This window comes from Limanda limanda, chromosome 10 (assembly GCF_963576545.1).
Source record: "Limanda limanda chromosome 10, fLimLim1.1, whole genome shotgun sequence".
Classification (NCBI taxonomy): domain Eukaryota; kingdom Metazoa; phylum Chordata; class Actinopteri; order Pleuronectiformes; family Pleuronectidae; genus Limanda; species Limanda limanda.
In genome coordinates, this window is record NC_083645.1 from 9078629 (window position 1) to 9104042 (window position 25414).

A 25414-nucleotide genomic window follows, 5' to 3' on the forward strand; every position below is an offset into this window, starting at 1 on the left:
ATTTAAAACGCGGCATCCCTGACCCCAGAAACACAACTTAACCCGAGTCCACCCAAACACATGCGCCGCTGTGAGAACAAATCGGAGCGAGGACAGTAAAAGGGAAAATAAGTGTTCTGGCACAGGAGAAGGAAATGTGGACATAAAACACCCGCTCAACTTTCATTAAACTGGTTTGACAACAGCTTATCTGCTGGTCGAACATTTCCCTTTGGTCTCTCTCGTTGTGCAGAAACACAACGAGCAGCGTTTTACAAGAAGGACCTGACAGCTCCGGAGACTATCAGGCAGGGGGGCTGCTGAGGTAAGTGCTTCCCCTGCACATTATTCTGACAGCAGACATGTGACGTAGTGATAGATGAGCCTCTTCATGTATCACAGGCCGGACATGAAGGCAACTCTCTGCCAGGGCCCATTCGCACACGCTCGCATTGATCTGAGCTCCTCTTTATTAATCATGCACTTAACACTGAAGTCTGGAGAAGCTTTCATCCTCTCCTGCGCTTCCTGTCCTCCACTTTTATCCTTACACCAACTGTGGCGCTCTTTGTCTGCGCAGAACAAGACATCACTGTCGCTACAGTGGGCCCTTTTGATTGTCAACACAAATGTGAAACCTCTCAGGTACACGGAGATGTGTGCATTGAAGAGACAGAGGGCCCGATGACACATTAACAGTCTTTAAACAGAGGGAAAAGGATACAGCAATTACACGTGGGGATAGGAGGTAGCTGCCTTGGACTACACTGCCCCCCTGTGCCACTTAAGGGAATCTGAGAACGGTTCAACTTCAACTATTTTACCACAAATTTATTTATGTAGCCCCAGCGTTCACCATTATTTTCAGTAAAAAGTACCACTGATGAAATGTGTTGATTTTTATTCAAAAGTTACTGTCTCCAGACAAGTACAAATCAGAAAGAGTGACTGAAAGAGGATGGGATAATAGACAACAACTTAGAGTGTAGGCAATAGTGCATGAAAAAAACAACACAGAAATGGCCAAAAAGGAAGGAAAGAAATTAAATTTTGTATATATACACATGATCTAATAAGAATTTATACCAATGTAGTGGTAAGTAACAAACAATAAACAGTACTTTTTCCTTAAAAGAATTTTCTCTTTTACTTACATAAAATAATTAGGCAAAACACATATAGGCTGTTCATCTACTTTATCACATTACATCTGACCACCTCATGTTTCATGTTCTAAGAAGCCAATTATTCCACCTTTAAACATGACTGATCCTCTGACATGGAAGATTACTGTGAGAGAAGGTGACCATCACAAGCATGTTTAAGGCTTAAGCATGGAATGACTACAAAATAAAAACCTCAGTAGACAAAACATTTCATTAAAACTCGCGTGACAAATATATGTCAAAATCTAAGCTTTGTCTAGCTGCCACAGCGCTGCTGATCATTCTCATCTTCAGTATTGTCTAAATGACTACCATACACTTTTTAACATTTGAAATCTTTTGAAGTGTTGTGTGACAGGAACTTTTTCATTCTTGAGAAAACCTTAAAGCTGAATTTCACAAGTCTTTTCATTAGTTTTATCCAAACTAATTTACACGTAGGAAAAAAGGTAGAAACCCGAAGACATTATCAAGACAAAAAAGGAGAGACAAAAACAAAACAAAAAAACGAAAAAATACAAATTTAAAAATCTTCCTTGATGCATGGATTCACATGCTCTCTTTTTTTTTTGTTTTACTTACACGTTTCTCAGACTTTTTGACTGAAGGTTGAAAAGTTGAAAATAAAAAAACCAAAAGCACATATATAAAATCAGCACCGATTCATATATAACTTTTATTCAAAATGTAGAGATACCCATTTCAACATTATGCTGCTGGATTTTTAGAGGAAAAAAAAACAACATGATTTTCTTAGACAGGGCTGCTTTAGTCCAGAGCCCACACAGTGGCACTACTGGGATTTAACTCTGCTCATTGTTGGGGGACACGTGCCCCTGGTGGATGGTGGTTAAGGAGTGGTCCGAAATCTTGGGGTAAGCTCCGGGACTTACTGCTTTAAACCGGGTGGAGCGTTCAATGGACTCTGGGAATCTTCACATCATAAAAAGAGATCCTGACTGATTCTACGTCACCATCTTAACCACCAGTGGTTATCAGGACCTCAGGCCCAGCAACAGGGAAAAGAAACTCAGAGAGGGGGGGGAGGAAAAAAAGAAAGAGCACAGAAACAGAAAGACCTCCATCCACTTGGCTAACACAGTACAAGCAAGCTACTACAGTCTGTTTATAAATTACTACTTCACACCTGGTAACTTACTACAATTGTAAAAAGGGTTAGACATAAACAAAAAAAAAAAAGGTTCTTAAGTTAAACACACCAATTCGTCCCCGCTGAAAAAAGGAAAGGGGGTTAAAAAAAAAGGAACAAAAAAAGAAAAAGAAAGCTATTATGGATTTTTCTTCAGACAAGTCTCATTTCTAATAGGTTTGGAAGTGGCCTGTCACACTATTTCTGAACAGGAAGAGCTTACCCAAGATTATAAAAGTAAATATTTGAAACAAAGTCCTCTCTGAGCAAGCAACACTGAGTGTGGGTTGTCATTGGTCCACGTGGAGTACAAGCCAGAATTTTTTTTTTTGTGTTTTTGCTTTTTCTTAGAGAAAACGCTTCCGTTTTTTTCGCATCTAAAATTCTCTTTAAATACAAAGCGCCTCTTCTGTTATCCCAGCGTCAAAATCGTCTGGGTATTAGCTTAAAACATGGACACCCCGAGAACCTAGAGGAGACACACAAAAAACAGGCATTAATGACAATTATCAAGGTAAACAAGCCACATTTCATATGATTGAAATAGATGACACATCACATCCTGACATTAAAAAGTAAAAGCCCAAAATTAGTGAGGTTGGGCAACACAATCGGTTCTTATGAAGTCCAATATCTCCCAGACTGGATCACATTGAAGATTCCAAATTATAACTTTCAATTTGCCTTGACAATAAAGAAAGTCATCAACTTTTTTCTTTTTACAACCGATACCTAAACCTAAAATCTTAAATCCTCCCATCTCTTCACTATGTATGTAAATGAACATGAATAAAGATGTGGGTCTACTTCAGACCAGAGTCTTAAGTGTGAAGGTAATGAGGCGTACCACTGTCAGGTTATGAGATTATATTTGGCCATAACAAAAGTGGCTGGGCCTCCTCACGGCAGGGTGTCACCTGAGCGGCTGCATCATTACAGTGGTTGCTGCTGAGGTGTCACAGGGAGAAAGTAACCTACCTGCTAACTTGAGCGCACTCACATTAATAATTCCTGGCTGCTCTCAACATTTCTGAAATCCTGCTGCGTAACAGCGCGTTTCATTTCCATTCGGCTGTTTCCAAATAGAATCACGTCTGCAGCCACATTCTTTCTAAGTTACTCAAAAGTTCAGCAACTAAAATAAAGTGTCCTGAACTGTATCTGCACTACAGCTCAGAAATAAGCTGAATGGCGCAATAGGTGGAGTGTTTGATGACGGGAAAAAATATTTTCTGCTTTGATGAGACAATTAAATGATTTTAAATTGACACTAACGACCTGCACAAAACTCCATATAAGGGCGTCGCTGAAGAACATTTCAAAGCTGAGAGTGGGAACAAACCCCTGGGGCAAATTGCAGGGTTTTCTTAAAGTTGGGACACATTGAAACAAGAATTTAAGGCTGGAAGTACATGCTGAAATAAATAAATATTTGGCGTGTTTATACAGGCAAAAGAAATACATAAAAAAAAGGCAGCTTTGCAACCAATAAGAAATGTTGTATTTGGCTGCTGTGCGTTCAGCCTGGTTTTCTGAACTCGTCTAAATGTTTCTGTCTCGTTCAGCGTCCCAAATACAACACTCTTGCATGTGATCCATATAATGCGACTGATTTCCAGCCATCCATTTTCCATTTACCCCCACAGCCCCGTACCAATTTCAGTGTTTACTTTCTTTAAAAGGAAGTCACAAGTGGCGTCTACTCTCGCTGTGCTTCACAAGCATCTCCAGCTGGCCAATGCACAAACACATCTGGAATCTCCATTCAACAACGGCCTGAGAACAAGCCGGGGTTTTGAGTAGTGGGGTGTCTGTGAGTACACGATGTTTAACAGAGCTAAGTGATGCAATGATTCTTACCGACTCATCCATAATAGAGGCAGGGTCAAAGTAGTCTGGCTTGAGCTCAGATCTCTCACGACGGTTCTTGGAGGGTGGCTAGAGGAGAGAGAGAGGAAGCATTTAGAGCAAACACTTAGAATCTGTCCTGCTTAAACAGCTGCTCTGGCAGACCACCAATAAATGTTTGAACTATTTGCTTATACAAAAGATTTGACCTTAAATCATTTCTGGGAAACAAACAAGATGCTGACATGGATTTTTTGCGATATGCATTACAATATTAAAAACAGGAGAGGTACAAGCTCAGCAGATCTGTGCAGCACTGAACCCCTGCAGCTCAATTTGGAAAGAATTCCTCACACATGCAACGAATGGAGTGAATTCAGAGGAACTGGGGCAGTTGTTCCATTTTCTGGTTGATTCGACGTGACATTTGGAGCCTTTTCTCAGAGTGCAGCAGCAGTGTAAGCATCCAAAACAGACATTTGTCTTGGATAACATTTCGTTCTGGCTTTAACACTCATCATACATGGTTCTGTGGTTTTGGCGTAACCGGTCAGATGAAGGAGTCATGTTGCCACGTGTTGTATATACAGTTGCGATGCCCTGTCGACAGAGTGCGTCAGCGGTTTCCACAGAATTAGATTTTATCTATGGCAGTGGGAGTTGAGGGTGGGGCACTAGAGTCGGGCCGCTGAGTTGATGATTGTGGTTGTCCGGTGAACACGCACACAGTAACACTCTCATGAGCACACAAATGACTACACAGAGGCGTGTGGGAGGTCTCTCAGAGTGCTGGGGTCCTTCTGCCTCTTCAGAAGTGCTGGGTACAACGGAACCCTTGTCTAATGGGTTCACACGTTGCTGATCAGCTCAAGGTAAATCTCTTTATTGTGCGGATCTTTCTTTCAGCCTCCGCTGGCACATTATTAGCATCCTACGAATGATTGGTTTACCGGAGCAAAGAGGGAGGTAACTGTAGCAACGGAGGTGGAGTATGCTCCAGCAACCAGATGAAAAACTGAAGAAGCACCGGAGTAAAGTTTCTGATGTTTTCAATAAATAATAAACTTGTTTTCCAGAGGGATTTAAGTCTAAAAGAAAAAAGCTCAAAAAAGGGGAGGGAGACAAGGGTTCCACACTGCAGGTTCATCAGTTACATGCATATCTCACCAGATCAATGTCCATGGTGTCGAAGTCCATGCCTTCATTGAGGTCATCCATACGACCCTCGGATGACATCATCACATCCTCCACAATCGGCTCTTCGTCTTCCTCCATGAGCCCAGTGCCGCGACGGCTGCAAAAACAAAAGCGTTGTATCAATATATAAATCATACATTAAAAAGAGATTGAGACAGGCAGCTCTCAGTGCAGGTGTTTCTTACATAGCGTGCTGCAGGTTGGTTCGGAGCTTGGCATAGTTCATGGCTCTTTCCTGCTGCTGGCGCTGCTCCTCCTGTTGTCTCTGAGCCAGCATCCACGTCACCTGGGAACTAAAACGCCCAAGATGAAAAGTCAGGGTGGATAAATAAACTAGTCAGTCAAAGTCCCAGCTGGCCTCACACTTGGCAGGCTGCTAAGTGCAAGCATTTTACTACCATTTAAATTAATAGCACGCAAATGGGAAATTATATTGAACTCTGTCCTAATGTATTCTGGCTCATATTCCACACCTCTGATTCCATTCTTAGAGAATAAGTGATCTACCCAGCTGAAAGTTGAATCTGGACAGAAGCCTAGTCAAATTTATAAAATGTTAGGGTAGCATTAGGATGAAAGGAAATAACAGATAATTAAGAAAATGGCTATCAAAGTGTTTTGGAAATGCAGGGGCAGCGCAGCAATTGCGGAGAAAGACGTTTAATTGTGGACGGGGGATATTTAGGAATGACCCGTGTGTGTGTGTGTGTGTTTTGGCACAATATTTAATGGAATAAAAGTTTGATGGTGTGCACAGTAGAACTTAACGATTAACTGAAATATCCCTATTAATGATGCCCCCAAAGTAAACTTTTTATAAGCATTAATTAAATACAAGAGCGAACACAATATTGAAGACAGATGTCAACACTTAAGTGTTTTAGATTTAAAGTGTTCTTTTATTTGATTTTGCCTGCCAACCAAAAAATAGTAAAATTACTACAACTACACGACCAGAATGACATGCAGCGGTACCCCAGCTGCACTACAGCCGACAGGGGAGACGTACAGCGAGTTGTCAATATGTCTCAAACCTGAGACAGACAAACAATCATCTGCACATAGACCGATAGGCTGTTAAAGAGCTTTTCCCCCTGTGATGAGGACAAACTGTTGAACCCATAAAAACCATGAACCCAAAACAACTACTCCTACCTCAAGTTAAATATTCAACTGTTGCCAGTCCAACTGTCAGTGTTTACAGCATTTTATCTGATCTGACTATGACTATATACATATATGTATATACACATTTCTGTTGCTATATGACACTGAACCAAGTTTTGTTGTATTTATCGTTCTGAAAATGGTTTTTGGATGTCATGTCTGAGAATAGTTATACCTACGTTCAAATTGCAACATGTGCTTTAGCAAACTGCAGTGACTGCATCATAGCACCTCTGGAAGGCAACGTACTTGTAATCCATGGGTGTCTGGTGGAGCTGAGGCGTCTGTTGATGATGCTGCGGAAGCTGGTGCGGCTGCTGCTGGTCGTGAGGGGGGAGGGGGTAGACCCCCATGAAGCTGTCATCGCGGCCCCTCTTGGGGTCACGTATGGCAGTGGAGGTGAGGTGCGGCGATGGGAGCATGACTGGGGTCTGCATGGTCTGCTGCCAAACCTCACTGCTGCTGCTGCTGCTCTCCTCTGGAAGAGAAAGAACAAAGTGTCAAACACACATTTTTCGACTATTAACAATGTTGAGATTCAAAACATAACTGACCAAATGTAGGCCTGTGACTGGATACTATAACAAAAACCAGCAAACGTATGTTTACATTGACGCAGGGGTTCTCATTGGTTTTACTTGAGACCTCCAAAAAGAAGATGGGATGTGGGAATTGTATTTCCAAACTTAATTTGAGTGTATTCCCAAAGGATGTGGAATTCAGAGCTAGGTGTAAAGTACCAACCACTCATTGCAAGTAGAGGTTTGACCTTTCACACCAAAAGGAATTTCTCGATTCAAGGCGAGTGAAGGGACGCCAGCAATAATCCTGAGAGCGAAATCCAAAACTGAGATAACAAAGGGGGTCAGATCAAACTCTCAAATGTCTGCGAGAGCCACCATTTGATTTTGACTGTACTACACTGCATGTTGCTACACTGCAAATGAAATGTTATGAAAGTTCTGTCATTCAATATTCTAGTGAAAACCTTGGTCATGAAAACATCTTAAGCAAACACTCAGAGACACATTTAAGAGACCCAGTGATTGGTCAGGAGCACTGTGACTCTTTGGACTCTCTCCTACCATCTGCTGTTTAATCTCCTCACCCATCAGCTCCACTGGCTGATCCGGCCTGGTAGAAACGCATCTGGGTTAATCTGGGCTCCAACTCTGCTTTTGTTATATCACAACTAGGCTACAATATATGTGGCTCTCATTAAGCCTTGTTCTTAGTGTGCTGGTGCAATGGAAGGTGCTGATTGATGTTTTTAGTTAATGACAGAAAAACACTGATGTCCAGTTCTAAAGCTTTACACTATAATTAGCAAATCCGGGTTTTATGCCAAGTTCCAGGAAATATAGTCACTATCTCCCCTTCTGGCCAGAAAAGTTTTTCTGCAGGAGATTACATTGTCTAGAATGTATATTATCTGGACTGTGGTGGCCCGGCATATTCCAAATGGTCGTGCCATAGTTTTATAATGAAACATTACTCATCGACGTAAGAGATTTAATTTAGAATCCTGTTGGTTGCTGGTAGAACTGTCTGCAGAGCTGTTTGCCTCACACTCACTGGTTCGGTCCCTCTTGGATGCTCGCACACAATGTGTTTGAGTTTGTACCGTCAATGCTGACACCTCACAGTTCGAGCTGTAGCTGTGTGCATACCAGCTGAGCCCTAACTCAGGGCGGGTGTCCACACTCAAGTGTGTACCCTAGAGTGTCATTCAATACAGGTCTCTACCAAACAAGAACTTCTCTTTTATCTATTTTCTGTGCACCCGTCAACCGTCCTGTTTTGAACACGAGACCAAACTGCGTGCCTGTGCAGGTGCTACCGCCACAACCTTAAGCAATTCTGTGGGGAAGACTGGTGACCTTTGACTTCTACAGTTAAATCAGTTCATCACAGCATCAAAGTGAGCATTTGTGAAGGAGATAAAACAAGTAACTCTGGTTGTCCCTGAGATTTCAAGTTCACATGAATGGAATGGATGTAAGCTCAATGGACTTGACATTTGACCAAAATCCAGTCAGACATGAAAACATGTCTCTGGCCACGGCTGCCGCCACAGCAGAGGCCTATATAGTTGTCACCAGTATCTAAAATAAAGTTAATTTACATAGTTCTTTGAAGTGATAAAAGCTTTAAAATATTAATGATTTATTGCTTCCTGTGTGCACTATACCTTCTGGCAGTTTCCTCTTGGCTGCCGACGTTCCGGCTGTTACAGAAGGAGGCTTGGACTTCTTGGAGCGAATGGAGGAGCCTCTGCTGGAGTAGCCACTCATCACCGACATGGTGTCGTCATCACCACCAGCCTGCAGGGAATTCCTGTAGGAGATGAGGGGGAGCCAGCAGTCCTCTCGCTGCAGCGCCATCTGGAATGTCATGAAGCGCTCCAGGTACATGTGGCTGAGGAGCAGAGGGAGGACACAGAAGGAAGATTAACAAACCTGTGCATCCGTGCGTACAGAGAACAAACGCTACACACATAACCAGGTGCACTTTCCGACTAGGGGGTTAAATCTGAAACACCAGTTGCAGCAGTTGTCACAAACACCTGTTGCTCTGAGACACTGAAGCCTCCCACCAGTCAGCTCAGCAAATAAAATACTTACACAGTCCTCTTGTCTTGTCTCATAAGCTTGGAGGAGAACTCGCTGAGGATGTCTAAGAAAGCCAGGTGGAGGGGAGGGCCTCCTTCTCCCTGGGGACTGGGATCCTTAAACGCAAACTCAATACCATCCCTGAGAGTTGCAGAGAGACAGAAAAGATGAATGACAGACAGTTAGCGGAGACAATGAATTTATTTCATGGAGATAAAACTAAATAAAGTTGATCAGACTGTGTGGAGAAGAGTCAAAGTCTAAAGTATCGCAATAGAGGTTTTTTTTTGTGATCCGTTACAAGGAATACTGTGGTTAATAAACCTTATTGGATAGGTGATCATTAATCAGGTTAACAATTAATTTAAACTTGATATATTCAATATATCCAGTATCAACTTCCCTAATCTTACAGCGCTCTACTTAACAAGATATCCAATTTTGTTTTATCTGTGGTGTAGTCCTGTCTTAATCTTGTAATGCTGTCAGCTCAATCTCCCATTAAAAAGAGGTTGTTAGCCTCAATGGGATTTACCTGTTTAAATAAAGGATGAAAAACTTAATCTGAGGTGTAAACAAAAGGAAGATTTTCTTTTTTGCCCGTGTGTCATTACCTTAATACCTACTACACAACCTACATATCCCATGACAGTTTGACCATATGTTGCACAATTGCAACTGATACCCAAGCAAATGTGCATTAACTGCTTCCTTGGAACCTGACTGAGATTATAATTAAATAATGTAAGTTAAATAGATACACAAAAGCCAATGTGACGAATGTGGTAATTTACAAATGTGGAGGATTACGTAATATTATACAAATCAACTCTCCATCGCAGTTCAAATGAAACGTGTATGCTCCAAAAAGGTCAGAACTGAATTAACAATAGTTTCTTGTTTTACCGCTACACCACTTCATGTTTACATTGGTGGACAACTGGATTAGGCAGCAGCAGACATTAATGTAACAAATTTTGGAGCAACATTTGCTACATAAGAGCAATTTTGATTGATGTTAGAGTTTCTTAAATAGTGTGTGTAACAGACCAGCTTTGTTTTTACAGCCTGACGTCATTGTACATGTTAAATTATTTTCAGTTCATGGGAAAAACTGCAACATCTCATTACATGAGTCTCTCCAAAATTCAGAGGATGAAAAAACCTGGCAAGAGAATTCAAGTGGTAATTTGTCTGACATGGCAGCTCCCAGACTGCAAGGCAGAAAGGTTTAGAAAGAGCATTGCCAATGTAATGAGAGCAGAATTAAACCTTACTTGTGTAGCATAGCGATGGCATCTCTGGTTTTGACTTGGTCGAGACCAAAGGTTAGAGAAAAACGACGTGCCAACTCTTTAATTCCACAGAACGCAGAAGAGGAACGATCAAACCCGTGACCCAGTTCTGACAGCATTTCATTGAAGAGCTAGCAGGAAGAGACATGAAAGGTTAGATTAACAAACTCTTAAAAGTAGGAGCAGAAGGTCAGAGTAACCGAATTAATTCATCAGTAAGCAAGTGTGTGTGCACCGACCTGCTGCAGACTGAGGATAAGCGTCTTGGCACATTGAATCTTGTCGATTTGTCGAGTCTTACTCATAGTCTCTTTGATGATGTCACCATAATCATTGTAATACTGTAAAGAAATAAAGGAAAACATTACATGGTCATTCAGCACAACTCTATAATTTATATGACAGATTATTTAACAAATCTGTAACTGGTTTAAACCATATGGACCTAAGGCGCGGGGTAAAAACTCATCCTAACATTTTTTGAAAAGTACCACCTGACAGAATTGTTAAAAAATGTTTTATTTATCAGCCTCTTCAACAGACAGACATGATCAATAATCTATAGATGTAAGATATAAAATGTTGAGGAACATCGCCAGGCTCTTAAATTTTCATTGTTAATAACTCCATTTTTGATTTTATCATTGAAAAACATGGCTGTAAACGGCTTCAATATCACTTCCTTCGCATAGTTCATAAGCGATTACCTGAAACGCTGCTTAAAAAATACTTTTATACAGGCCAAAACTGCTAACAAACAATCTATATCCCGTAATGCATTTCGCCTTTCCTGGGGGTATTTCAACGAATTAAATTGTATTTCATCGATCACGTCTTGAAAACGACCAAAGGGAGAAGCACGCAAATGTCGCAACTGGTCTTAAAAAATCTACAAACACACACATTAGACCTCAATGGATTCAATGATATAGCTTTACTTACTCGCATGTACTGTTTGAAGATGTCAGCGCCAGTCTTCATGTCTACCACACAGTAGATGATCAGTTTACAGTAGGCAGCCAGGAGGTTTCTCCTCTTGTGCAGAGCTTCAATTTTTACAGCCTCATCGTCCTGTTGCCCATCTGAAAAGAGAACGAAGAAACCAAAGTAGTTCTAAAAACTGCATTGTTTGATTTGTCCTTTTTCCTTGCTCTCCTTGCCCATTGGAGCAGGGCTGGAAGTAAATGAGCCTCTGAAACTGCACATTTGCATTTGTACCTGTGCTATTTGTGTCTTCGTCCTGATCGATGAAGACATGGTTCAGGATGAAGGAGAGAAGCTCAGCCTGCAGCGAGTCCTCCGATGAATAGACGAGGGGCTCCAGGTGTTCTCTGCCTCCGGACACCATCTGGTGGCTGAAGATGAGCAGCAGATCACACAGGATGGTGAATGCCTGCAGGGGGACAGAAAAAAGTACAGAAAGTTAAAGCTCAGTTCGTACAATACTATACAAAGAGCAGGTTTCAGGGTATAGCTACACAAAGCGCCACATGGATCTGCTAAAATAAGAATTTTCAAATCAGTTTGAGGGCAAAAATGCAGCTCAAAATCTCTATTCATCAATTATGTACAAAACAAGTAAAAAAGTATGCAGTGAATCCTTGCCGTTGATTTTCCATGTGATAAAACCCTCTTACCGGCACCTAGAGGTTTAGAAATCCACTGCTGCTGGAATGAACAGCTGCTAAACCACCTTTAGTGAGTGAATGGTTTTTGCCACCATATAAAAATATTAACTATTCCCATTTTATATCTTTGCTATCTAGATGATTCTACAATAACAGATCTGCTGCTGTTACAGATGCATATTTGCTGTTGTACATGTTTGTCACCTGTTCTTTGACAGCTGTGTTGACATTGGTGAGGTAGCGCTGGCACATCATACAGAATGCCCTCATCTGCTTCCTCAGGGTCCCCATGTCATCCTAAGTCAAGACAGAGACAAGATGCTTTTAGTTTTTTTAAACATCACACTAACATCCATCCATTTCTTCTCAAAATTATGCAAAATAAAGTGAACGTGGCTTTAGGAGACCTCACCTTCCTGGAGCTACCCTCAGATATCTTGGCCAGATTCCACAAGATCACGTAGTGGGTGCACTGCAGCGAATGGATGACTATCTGCTCACAAGAGGAAAAGACATTCATATTTCTGAACATCCACTATACATGAAACCTATTACTACAGGTAGTGCATGTCCATATCTAACAACCTGCTCAGGCATGTCTCCATTCTCTATGCCTGTGTTGAGGAGCTTGAAGTTACTGGTAAAAAGGTCCCACCCCGACAGGTCGTGTGCACTGCAACAGATATGATTAAGTCTCAGTCAGTTTCAGACAAACACACACTGGCAAATTATTGTTCTAACAGGAGAAAAGCACAAGAGATGTGAAAGAATAATATAAGTAAATTGTGGGAGGAAATAGGTGTTACACATAAATGTCATACTTGTGAAATGCTGTGATCCTCTTTAGAGTTGACAAAACCTGATATGCATCATCTTCATCGGCCTCTTCCCCCTGGAAAAAGAAAAGGAGCACATTTGTAATTATATTGATCAAGATGTTTTCTCATCTGATAAAGACTGAGGCGCCAAGATCACGTACAAATCCATGTTTATCAGATGCCTCAACACTGAATATTTAACAAGTTTTCTTCTCAATTTCTCATAAACATTATTTTAGTTTTTCAAATATTTATGCATGTTTGCAGTTAATATAACAAACTGTCTTTATTAAATATTCAATTCGGTTAATGCTTCGTTGCTTCCTATGAGCAAAACAATTTTGTTATCCAAGGGCTTCTGAAATTTGGATGATTTAATGTCACGGTTGAAAGAAAGAAAATTGTTTGATGCATTTTGCATGGGCCTAAACCACCCTTTAAATATGTTAAAATCAACAACTTTCATCACAGTAAGTCGAATTCATAGAGTAATCAAAGTTTTAATTTACAGAGAAAATTCCAGTAGTAACACAAGACAATGGCTAGAAAAGAGGTTGGTATAACATTACTGAGCAGGCAAATAATTTAATTATTAAGTGGTAGAAATGATTGGTCTCACTTTTCAAAAGAGCCAGCAGAATAAAAATGCTTGTGAATGTGTGCATCCTGTTACTCCTACCTCTTGTAGAAAATCCTCCAGTAGCCTGTTGAACTTGTCGACCTGTTCATCCAGCAGCTGGGAGCGGGCGATGTCCACCCTGTTGAAGATTGTGAACTCCTCGTTGCAGAGGGCGTGGAAAGTTTTGGAGCAAACCTCCAAGACTTCAGTGTCTGTGTGCTTCTCCACGATCTCTCTGACCTGACGCATCAGGGACTCCAGATGCTGTATTAGAGGAATATAAGGAAACATTGTGTGTGACTATCGACGATGAACATAAACAACTTTGTTTTTAAATTAAACAAACTGATTATCTTTTTTCATAGTTTGGTTGCTGTTGTGCGATAATGTTCGTACCTTCTCCAGACGTCCCGTGGTGTAAATTTCCAGATCAAAGAACTGAGGCAGCTGCAACAAGTTGGTCACCTTCTCTGAATCCACAGCATACTGTAGACAAAATAATTCAATAACATGTGAATACCCAACTGAAGCCAACATGCCTTATAAGGAGTACTTCAGTGGTTTAACAAACCTTGGCCAGTAGAGGGGGCAAAGCCACAGCAAACAGCTCCGTCATTCTGGTTCTGTCATCCAGCTGAGTCTTCTTCTCCTTAGCAGTCATAACCTGATCAGAGATGCAAAAGTTATATGAGTTTCTAGTTTGCATTCACGCAGAAAGTCTGGTGTTGGCTTTAGTAGTTTACCCATTTGACCTGACCTTTGCAGTTTTCTTTCAACCCCAGCAATGTATTCTATTGCCATTTTTATCGCACTTATGTTTCCGAGAGAACTTAATCGCCCAGTACAGGTTTTTTTGCAGCAGAAACGATAGTGCTAATGTAAAACATAAATTTAAAATTGCAGAGGCAAGATCCAACAGTAAAACCGAATGAGAGATTAAAGTGTCTGTTCAGCACAATGAAATCTATGTAGCAATGTGTGTTAGGTTGTGGAACGAATGCCCTCATACTGTCACGTCTAAAAATGCAACTTTGCAATGTGCCAATCACTGTGCATCCACCCGGCAGGCTGTCATCCCAGAACTGGCACCAGACATTTTAAGAAAAACAACCAAAAAAACCACTGGACCTTATTCAATATGTGATATAGATATATATATGGATATAAATATAGACATACATAATTTGAATGCATAAATACAAGTCAACCAGGCAAGAAATGAATCTGTGTAAAATAGGTGCAAGTGCTGTCAGAGGGGATCATTTCAACTGTGTTTTGGTTCCGCTTGCTCTGACCCGGCTCAACAGTAAACACTGATCAATGCTTAATAGATCTGTCAATAAAGCAATCCCAGGACAGCTGTGTTGGAGGAAACTGATTTATACTTTAACCCATCTTGGTCCACTATTCAAAGCAACACTTACCCTCTTTCCTGTTCCTCTTCCAACAGGCGGGTGGCATTCAGCAGCCTGGCGCACAGTGCACAGCATAATTTCAATCAAGGCTGTCTCTTGTCTGTCTGTAAGAGCTACAAAAACATGGAAACATCAGGGTACATGTTACAGATAAAGCTGAAGGTGTTGGCATCCTTCCACTTCAAGAAAAACAAGAAAGAAGCTGAAACTAAACTGACAAAAGTAGTTGGAGTCAACTAAACTGACAAAAGTAGTTGGAGTCAACTATTCACTATTTAAAAGAATAGACATTTATTCAATGCAACACATCATTTCAAGAGATATGACCTGCTCTGAAAATATTTAGGGGACCCAGTGTCAGATGCAGCAAAGTAACCCAAAACATTACTGAGCCTTGTTCCACAGTGGTGATGTAATATTTTCTTTGAAAGCTTCATGTTTTCCTTCCGTGAACATCGAGCTGATGTGACTTAACAAAAGCTCTAATCCAAAGTCATCCAAAAGTCCAAAGGGAATCTCTCCCAAAAGCACTGGGGCTTGTCAAGTTTAAGCAAACTACAGTCAACTATTTTTGTTTTAAGCTTCAAAACTTGGGTCTTCAAATGAGTCCACTTTCATTCATAAAGTGATGTGGAGTAACTGGATACTGTAGTTGTACAACAAGTTTCTTGGTTTGCGTTCACGTGAGAAAAAAAAGTATAAAACTTTCCAGCTCTCTCTACTATTCTATAAAAATCTTTTTATTTCAACAAATTAAAAGAACAGATCTAGTTTCAGCGAGGTTTTTTGAGCCACATCTCTTTTACCAGTTTGTGTCCTGAAGTGCAAACCAGTAACGTAGGCTTACAAAAATAAATACGGACATACCTTCCTCTCCTGGTAATGGTTCATCTAGCAGCAGGCTGATCATACACTCCCAGTCCTTCAGCACCTCTGCACCGCATTCCCAGAGGGAGTCCACTAGGTAGGCTGCATGCTCGTGGAGCTATGGAGAGATGTTCACATCAACGGTGGATGATTCAGTCTATTTACATATGCTAATAGAGATAGAAAAGGTAGCCTCAGTCGGAGGATGAAAAATATGATAATGTACCTCACTCTCCAGGAAGAAGAAGACAGTGGTCTTAATGAGGTTGGCGTTGGGACTTTGTCTGCCTCTTCTCTTGGGGGCACCTTCCTCCTCCGTTTCCCTTTGGCTGAACAATCTATGAAAACATTCATCATTAGTTTTGTATCATTCAGAAGCAAAAAGCATATAATCCTCCAGCTACATTTCGTAAGAGCAGCAAGGGGGCTTAAAAAAAAAAACTCAACTAAGCTGAAAACAGACTGACTTGTAAAATTCAACTGAGAGCAAGACAATCTGACAGAGAGCAGTCATTGAGTAACTTTACAAACTAGATATACGAAGTTACCAACAGAATTACTGCCAGGATGAACCTGTGAAAGAAAGTGTAGATGCTGCATTTACAAAATGAAGTTAGTCTTTGTGTAAAAAGCTGAGTGTGTTAGGAATGTTGTTAGGTGTCCTTAAAGTTCTGTAACAAATCCATTGTTCTTTTTCTTCCTCTTCCCTGACCTGCCTCTACATCATGGTGTCTGTTTTCACTTCTATTCAGTAATGTGAAGTTTGATGCATGCCCAACATACTTCTTAAAGAGGAATTCTCCAGCTGCAATGGCGACAGGCCTGTGTGCCGAGTAGACCAAGTGATAGACACTCTCACAATCCTCAGGGGTCAATACCTCATCCGTACTACTGCAGAGACAAACACAGAAGATCAGTCAGCTACAGTTCATGAAGTAGCAGCACATGTGTACTTCATGTAATTCATGAAAACGTTGCATGTGTCTCTCTGAACAGTACCAATTGGTTAACGTTGAGAACAAAGCCACTTACTTCAAGACTAGAGTGAGTAGTTTAATTGCTTGTACAGCAACATCATACTCTTTGTCCAGAGTCATGGAGACGATTCGGTCCTGAGAGAGAGAGCAAAAGAAGAGCAAGATTACATATCTAATGAGTCATTGGGCAACAGGAAGTAATTTGATGATTGTGCAAGTGTCTGCCAGTATAAACTTAATTTTGAGTCCAGAAAGCTCAATGCTTAAAGAATGAGACCGAGAAGTCTGAGATGTTGTGTCTAAGTTCACCAGCAGGTGGTGCTCACCTTGAAGCGACTGGTGAAGAGTTCCAATCTTGCATTGAGCTCTCTGTTGTAGTAGAGACCCTGCAGGGCTGTCAGACACTTCAGTCGTACCTCACCTTGCTGGAAAACAGAATTAAGACAAAGTTATTTAGCTGTCGTCATAGTCACAGTCGCAAATGACACATAAAAAAGGGTTTTGCAAAGATGAAAAAGGTTTCTCAGGTTTACGATAATAACTGAAATAAACACATCTTAAACACAAGGTAAAAAATCAGAAGCCAAGATTCACCTGCTGCAGTAACAGCAGGTTTCAAGCATGAGCTCCAAATTTGTCTGGCTTCTCTTTGTTTATGAATTGAGTCATTGATTTTGGCTATGCAAAGGTGGATTCTAATCCAACAGAGTATCTCCTCACAGTGCACTCACTGTCCTATCTGAGCGAGCACTGAAAATAAATAATGATCCTACACAGCCCTGGTTCTGTAAATGGAACGTGGGTCGGACCAAGCAACACAACACTACTCAAGCGGTTAAAGATAGTTTTTGTGCTTGTGCATAGGACAAGAGCCAGAAAAGGTGGGGTGGCAGTGGTTAAGGGAGTGGTTAGGGGAGGTACCCTGGCAAAATCTAATGGATAATTACAATTTAAGAATTATCAGTATGGCATCGCCAGATGAATTCACATCTGTAAATGAGTGGAGGAACAGCCAAAGAGGAGAAGGACAACACAGATTCTACAGTCTGACTGAGACAGGGCCAGGGAAGTTTTAAGAACTTTCTGGATATTTTGGATGTTCTACCAGTCCACCAATGAGGCAGCTCACTGGGATTTGTCCTGGTAGTCTGACTACTGTGGTGACACAAGAGGTATGAAGATGGATGTTTAGGTTGCTTTGTTTTTGTTTGACAGGCGGGTAACATTTCTTTTGTCGTTTCAGAGAGCATTCAGTATTCTTTCATCCGGAGTGCAAGTGTGTGATCGCTAATCCCAAAGGGCAACAAATTCAAATTGCCTGCCCATGGAGATTTAGTTTACTGCCAAGTTTGCCAAGATAGTGTTGGGATGTTAGCAGAATTAGTAAGAAGAGAGTTGTGGGTATTGCTGTGTGTAGCTGCTGGGCTTGCTCAGCCTGTGTTTGCCCACAGTGCTGAGCTGTGGTCTAACCAGGAAAATAAAGCATCAACTCCTGTGGACCATGGGTATTCAGGGTCTTTAAAGTAAAAAAAAAAAAACTCACCTTATCGTGCATTGTCCATCCCACATACTTCAGATAGCTGTCGTTGAGGAAGGCATCGCTATAGAGTTTCATCCACACTCCAATCTCTTCTATACAGATCGCCCGGATTTCTGCTATTGAGTCACTGTTAAAACATCACTCTTTGTTAATCAGTGCACAAGAAGACAGTATCAGAATGAACATTTTTTGATGATATATATTATGTGAAGCCATACCGATATCTGTGAACAAACACTCCTTTGAATATGGCATTCATCATGTTTTCAATCTCATCCTGATTTTCTTGGAGCTGAAACATAGAAAAAAAACACGAGAACATGAGCACATGTATTAAGTCAAACATAAAGCTTAACTGACAAGAATGTTAAAGAGGTAACCAGGAAGCATTGTTAACATAACAAGATGTGTGTGACAGCCAACTCTGCCATCATGCTGTGGTGTGGCTGCACAGTGAAATAACAGATGGATGCCCAGTAGGACCCGCTGTTATATAACCTAATAAAACTGACTGGCTGAATAACACTTGGTACGAACACAGTCACTGCAGGTCCGCCACCTACCAGGGTGTTACTATTCTAAAAAAGGAACAGATTTATAGGTAAAATAATTCACAATCATTTGCAGTTATGGTGTTACTTTAGGGGCTGTGTGTGTGTGTGTTTGCGTGGTCATCATGATTTTATGATGACACACATACATATATATAATGCCTGCAAGTTGGGCAATGGTTATATTTAAATCAATTCTGAGTTCAGATGTGATATAATAAATATGACATTTAATTACCGCTGCAATTACAAACCTGCAGTCAGTGTTGCTTTATCTGGCTGGAAAAGGAGAGGATGGGTTCGTAAGGTTCCACGTGGAACATTGGGACTTAACGTGTCATAAGGCTCAGTGCCAGATGGGACAGTAAGACCTCAGACGATTCTAGTTTACTGCTGCTTTCCTCACTGAGACCAGTCCAATCAGATGGGATGTCCAGTAGAATCATTTCTCAAACCAACCATTCTTCCTTTTACAGCTACTCTTGCAAAGACTGTCTGTATCAAAACTGTAAAACAACAGTCAGACACTTCTTCGGGTACCATCTCCTAAACTGAGGCTGTGGTTGTCGCCTTTTTTATTGTTAACAAACAGTGAAAATATCTATTAAATTATCGGGGCTATAATTTAGATAAAGATCTTTTATTTATTCATTCAGGTGCTTAAATTGCTGCAATTCCCATGTGTATATTTTCAACCAAATTGCAATGAGACACATAACTGGCAGTTAAGCTAAATGAACTATATTAAGCTCATTGTCTGAAGAACATAAAAAGCTGAGAAGAGTTTGAAAGCTTGTTTAACGTTAACATCAATTTAGAGGAATATTGTAGTCTTCTGCTTCCTTTGTAATAATACAACCAAATACAATATATTAACCAATTTCTCAGGCTAATTTTTTCTCATTAAACAGAAGTTGATCTATATGGACAAAAATAAGCAGCCCTGCATGCTATAATTGCCAATAGTCTATGTCTAGTACTGGTAAATATCTACTCAGGTTTAACATTAGCAACAATAAAACCAGTGGTTTTCCGCACATCTGTATGGATGCATAACTTTCGAAATGGAGTTTTGTGAACAAAAACCTGCTTTCTTTGTAGATTTAATACAAAACACTATAGTGTTTTCTAACTGTTCATCATCTGGGTGCTGCAATGTGCTGTTGAATGCAAGTTCCACATCTTTGAGTCAATATACATTAATTAATGACCCATAACAACTAACTTTACTTACACGAGAATGAATACATTTTTAGAAGGTAAGAATCACAATTAAGTAAAAGTAAGTAAAAACTTTCTGCCAAAGTCGGGAAAAACCTTGCTCTAGCTCAGAGTATTAGACATTGGCTAATGAAACTACTAAATATATAAACCACTGTTGATTGTCTACAATGTAGTTACAATTTGAGGCATCCAATGAGTATGCATCCGGAAATGCAAAAGGCGTGTTACAGGTATTTTTAAAAAATGGCATTTAATTGCCCTGTGGCCACTCTTACCTCTTTCCGTTTCTGCAGGAGCAGCTCTAGTCTGTCGTTGGCCCTTTTGGGGACCGCTTTATTCCTCTCGGCCTCATACTGGCGCTGGGTGTTGTCCATGTTGATGCTGAGGTTTAGAGCTACATTCACCAGGGCTGTCATCAGCTTCATGGCTAGTAAGTAACAACAAGAAAATTAAAATCTATAACAATAACAGATCAATCATGTACAATGGAAAATTGCCTCGGGATGTAATATATTCTTCAGGAGACGCAGTTCTACCACAGAACAAAACAAAACACTTGAGTGACCTAACCTTTAAGCAGAAGGAAATATGTCAAATTGCAAACCGATTCTGGGAGAAAAGTTGTTTCAAATGAGACATTAGAGCTTGGCTGGAGCTGACGCCTACCTCCATACACTATGAATACCAATCGGTCCAATTTTGGCTGCAATTGTGTTCACTTGTTCGTTTCAATGAGCAATCATTATTTAACAAGATGTCATCTGAAATAGCTCTGTACCAACTGACCCGATCTGGCTGCCTCAACTAGCGCAGATATCACAACTTTCAAACAACAAAAACATGTTAGAGCTGAACACTGACAGATAAGATAAAAGTGCTTTCTGAGACAAACATCCACACGAGTGTTTTGAGGCTAAACCACCCACCTGCTCAATTAACAACAGTCATTGTAAAATGTCCATGCTGCAAAAAACATATGAGCTGTTGTTCTGAATTCCTCTGGTTAGTACAGAGCTCATGATCTGACCCTACTAGGTGCAATAGGTACTTTACTTTAGTGGGTAAATCCACCTACACTTTACTCTACAAACCTGAGCACCTTTGCATTCATGACAAGTGCGACCAACATGTCCAAATAAACTGACTAATTCACCAAAATAAATGAAAATACGTGTGGGTGTGCCATGGAAGTTGATTAGGTTTATCTGTGGACGTATTAATACCGTCTTTTAATTGTCACACGATAGAAAAGTATGCAGACAAAATAAACTTCAAACAGTTTCATATTTAAAAGTATTTGAAATGCACATGAGCTTATTCAAAAAGTGCACCGTACACTGTACTCTCTTACAGAAAACATTGATTACACTGACATTCAAATGTACAGCTCACACAAACTGACACACACCCAGCTCATCTTACCTGCCAGTGTTGAGGTGTGTCTGAAGGCTCGGACCTGCGAGTCCGATAGTCCGGTGAGAAGAGAGATGACTGTGTCCATCATGTACTCATCATAGATGATACTGTATTGACACTGGCGCACTAGCACAGCGATGAATTCACAAAAGCTTGATTTGAACTTCTTCCATTGGGGCCCTGCTATGGTCAATGGGTAGTCACCGCTGTCCTACAGAGGCCACAAAGAGAAGAACATCAGTAAATGCAATGACATAACACTATGATTTGTTACCATTTCTATCTGTTAAAAAGTTAGAAAGTTAAAATGTTCTTGAAGTTGATATTTAATCTCAATTGACACTTTGGAGATTTACATTATATACGGAACTAATTATACTGGAAAAAGTCAAGTTACCTCATCAAATTCTTCTGTCATTCGTCGGATGATCTCAGAGTTCTGCATGTTGCGGAACATTTCTCCACTGACCACACCTGATGAGCACAGAGTGGTAAGAGAGGACAATTAACTAAATGGTCAAGAACAACAACAACAACTGAGAGAACCAAATATGTCAGAGGGCTGAGGGACACACAACCAATAAATTACCCCAATACATTTGAAAAAGGACCGATCACAGGGTAAAGTTACACATACAATACAGTACTTGCCTTTACATCCCGAGCATTGGATGAAGAAATTGATGAGATCTAGTAGCGCAACGTCTCTGTCATGTTTGTACGACTCGATCCAGTCATCAACGACAGACTGCAGGAAGGTTGGGATACATTGATGTAAAATCCAAATGAAATTAATGGAATCTACCATGACTGAAAACCGTTGTATACAAAGTGGCCATTAGAAAAAGCTTGCCATTCATACCTGCATTGCACTCCTGCCCAGCTTCACCACCTCAAACAGCATCATGTTTTCCATGCCATTCTCTTGGTGGTGGCCATTTAACCGGCCTGCTCCCTTCCCTCCTTTGCCTTTCTCCCCGGCGGCCTTCTTCCCCTTCTTCCCACCCTGGAACACCACAGAAGAACAAGATGATTAATAAATGTGTGAGAAACATCACAGGGATTAAGAGGAGACCAATTTCATTTTACACAACAGAAATATCTATGACGGCAATAAAAGAATGGACAGCATGCTGCTTTATTTGACCAGAATATCTTGACCCAGGGCAAGTGCATTGAGCAGTTTGTGCCTTTTCATACCTTTCCTTTCGCTGAGAGCGTAATTCTTCCATCAGGCTCCTCGGAGAAGTCTGTGTCTGAAGAGAATCGAGTGTCTGTGTCGCTGGAGGACACAAGAAGACATTAGTATGTAAATTCAAACCAGCCTCAAACTAACAATAAACATCAACAGGAAGCATGTACTTACTGAGTAAAGGAGAACTCTGATGGTATTTCTGGTGCTGCTATCATTTCTGTAACATCTTCTGGATAACTTCAACTTATGACTGAATTGAGATCCTCAGAGAATACCAGGCAGGGGGGGTCGCATGTGACCTGGAATATGGAATAGAGTGATTAAGAGGGCTACACGTGCAGCCCCAGTGCATGTTCCAGCACGGCAGAAACAATAAACGTCACAAAACAGACATCAAATGTGTTCATGTTTGCAGAAAGCACATCCTCTGTAGTGAGCAAATGCTACTTTGATGCCATTCAGAGGGAAAAAAACGGTTTCACATGGTAACGGGGGCGGGAACCAAAGCTGCTGTCACGCTCAGCCGCCTCCCCATTGGCTCCCTCCCTTTCTCAGCTTCCTCTGGTTTACAGAAGGCGTCACGCAACAAAGATTGGAGCGTCTTCCTCAATGGCCAAATATGGCTCTGCCCCATACGCCCCACTCCTCTCTCAGCCAATCGAGAGACAGTATCAACATCAACAAGATACCGCAGGCCACAGAGCATACGATTGCATGGCTGTGATGTGTAAATTAAAAGCACATACATCAAAAAGAGGAGTAGACCTAAGTTTTGAAATCAGAGTTCTTACTTTGACTGTTTAAATAAAATACAAATGCCTGCTTGGTATTCAGGGAATTCAATAAAAGCCCATCAGGAACAACGGATCTGACTTGAAACAGCTGAAATAAACTCCACCTCTCATATCAACACACATGGTGCAATATGCGCCTTTTCTAGCCGTAGCTTGTACAGTGGTGACATTAAATGGTCATTATTTGAATACAATAACGTTTGTGTGGGGTCTGCATTACAAGCGAAGAATTTAACACATATGTAATTAATTCTACGTGTTAATCATCATGGGATTCTCTCCTCAACAGTGCCCTGGAAACGATGGCCCACCTACATGGGGGTCTGATGAAGTCCGGATATTATCCAAATACAATAATCAACTTAAATGACCCGCGACATAAAGCACTCGGACAACGTAGAGCGATCATGTTAGGACACGGAGAGGTCTCCGGGTCTTAAACCGAGCAGGGAGGTGTGTTGGTGGGAAAATCTGCGACCATGTCCGTTTCCTTGATGTTGCGTGTGACAAGAGACGGGATTCTATGGGTGTAGACTGAAAAAGTGGCGCCAAATCGAGCGGTGTATCTCATAAACTCGTGCCTGCGAGTCGACACAAGGCGGTTTCCAGACCGATCGGACGCGTGGAACCAGACTTCAAGTGTTCGAGCGGTTCATCCGAGCCACGGAGCAGCGGCTCGGGTCCCTCCAGCAAGCCGGCGCCGCCACGCTCTCCGGCGGCTCCTGTCAAAATTGACACCGGTGCGCTGCTGGTGCTAGCTGCTGGTGCTAGCGGCTAAGCTACAGAGGGTTTCGGCGTCTTCCCCCCCAGCGTCGGCTACATGAGATTTGATCCAGAAAGCGAGCTCCTCTCCCGGGGAACCGGAGTGCGATCTTCCGCACGACGAGCCCGACCGTCCGCTGAACGAATTCACGCAAAGAATCTGCACGATCCCATGTGTACTAATGCTATCGTAGCTGGACAATAATAACAAAACAACGCGAGCCCCACTGTACCAGCGCAAGCTAATGCTAGCCTGTGCACAATAACCCGAGTCAGTGCTGTTTCCAAAGACACTATCTGCCCCCCCACTCCACACCAGTCACATGTAGGGCTCCTGTAAAGATCGAGTGAATGGCCACGATGATTTTCCAACAACTAAAGAGCAGAGAGCCACCACCGCTGCTCGGCTATGCTAACTGCTAGTGCTAACGTTACCTAGAAAAAACATCACGTCCTTGCGTCCTCCATCTTGCCTCGGGAGTTCCAGCACCGTATTGCATAAGCAACAAACACTTTGTTTACAAATATATAAAGTGTATGGAAGTCGCACTAAGCCACACAACGCTTCGTTGGGTTATTAACTAGATATTTTGCAGCCGTGAGCCCAGAAGCGGGTTCGTTAGCGTGCTAACAAGCGACGTAGCCATGTAGCCCGAGCTAACGAAGCGACTCGGTGGAGGCAGACCTCCGCGCTCGGGGCTCATCCACAGCTAGCCAGGCTAGCAAAATACAAATCAACTAACTTCCACATAGCTCTCCGCCATTTTACGGCTAACTTACCTTGTTGTGAAATGTAATCCCGGTACAGTCGGAACTTTTCACTATTCTTGCACCGGCTCCGTCTGAATCCCGCTAAAATGCACTAGAAAGAGTTTAAAAGTCGCGGTCAGAGGCGGTTTCGGACGTTCTCTCACCCGCTCGCTCCGTAGTTCGGTTTGTTGTTTCGACGACCTGGGAGGAGGAAATCCTGGTGCAGAGCTGCCACCTAGCGGCCACAGCAGCCTGTGAGATATACTGCTGACAAGGTGACATCTAGTGGCCACCGGCGAGTACTTCACCTCGTGATCACGGTTTTACTCTCCTGCAAATTACTGTGGGAAACAGCAGAAGCTAAAATATATGTCAACACTGACATCACCTTATCTCACCCCTAGTATCCTTAGCAAAGGAAGAAGAGAAGATCGTTTAATTTTC

The 25414-nt window shown here is 41.6% G+C and overlaps 1 protein-coding gene across 1 annotated transcript; it reads right to left on the bottom strand.

The window, feature by feature from the left end:
- Window positions 1-863: 863 nt before the first annotated feature.
- On the bottom strand, window positions 864-25158 carry stag2b (STAG2 cohesin complex component b). Its single transcript, XM_061079108.1, has 34 exons — window positions 25001-25158; window positions 22836-22963; window positions 22670-22751; window positions 22332-22475; window positions 22121-22217; window positions 21867-21943; window positions 21476-21680; window positions 20329-20480; window positions 18497-18570; window positions 18282-18405; window positions 17065-17163; window positions 16794-16873; window positions 16545-16652; window positions 15988-16099; window positions 15762-15879; window positions 14904-15007; window positions 14051-14143; window positions 13876-13965; window positions 13540-13743; window positions 12864-12934; window positions 12628-12715; window positions 12455-12535; window positions 12247-12339; window positions 11633-11807; window positions 11357-11496; window positions 10654-10755; window positions 10397-10545; window positions 9132-9260; window positions 8699-8925; window positions 6757-6985; window positions 5526-5633; window positions 5311-5437; window positions 4156-4233; window positions 864-2764 (listed from the first exon to the last, which is right to left on the bottom strand). The coding sequence occupies exons 2-34, from the start codon at window positions 22877-22879 to the stop codon at window positions 2741-2743; spliced, it is 3828 nt and encodes a 1275-aa protein (XP_060935091.1). The 5' UTR covers window positions 22880-22963; window positions 25001-25158; the 3' UTR covers window positions 864-2740.
- Between the last annotated feature and the right edge of the window lie 256 nt (window positions 25159-25414).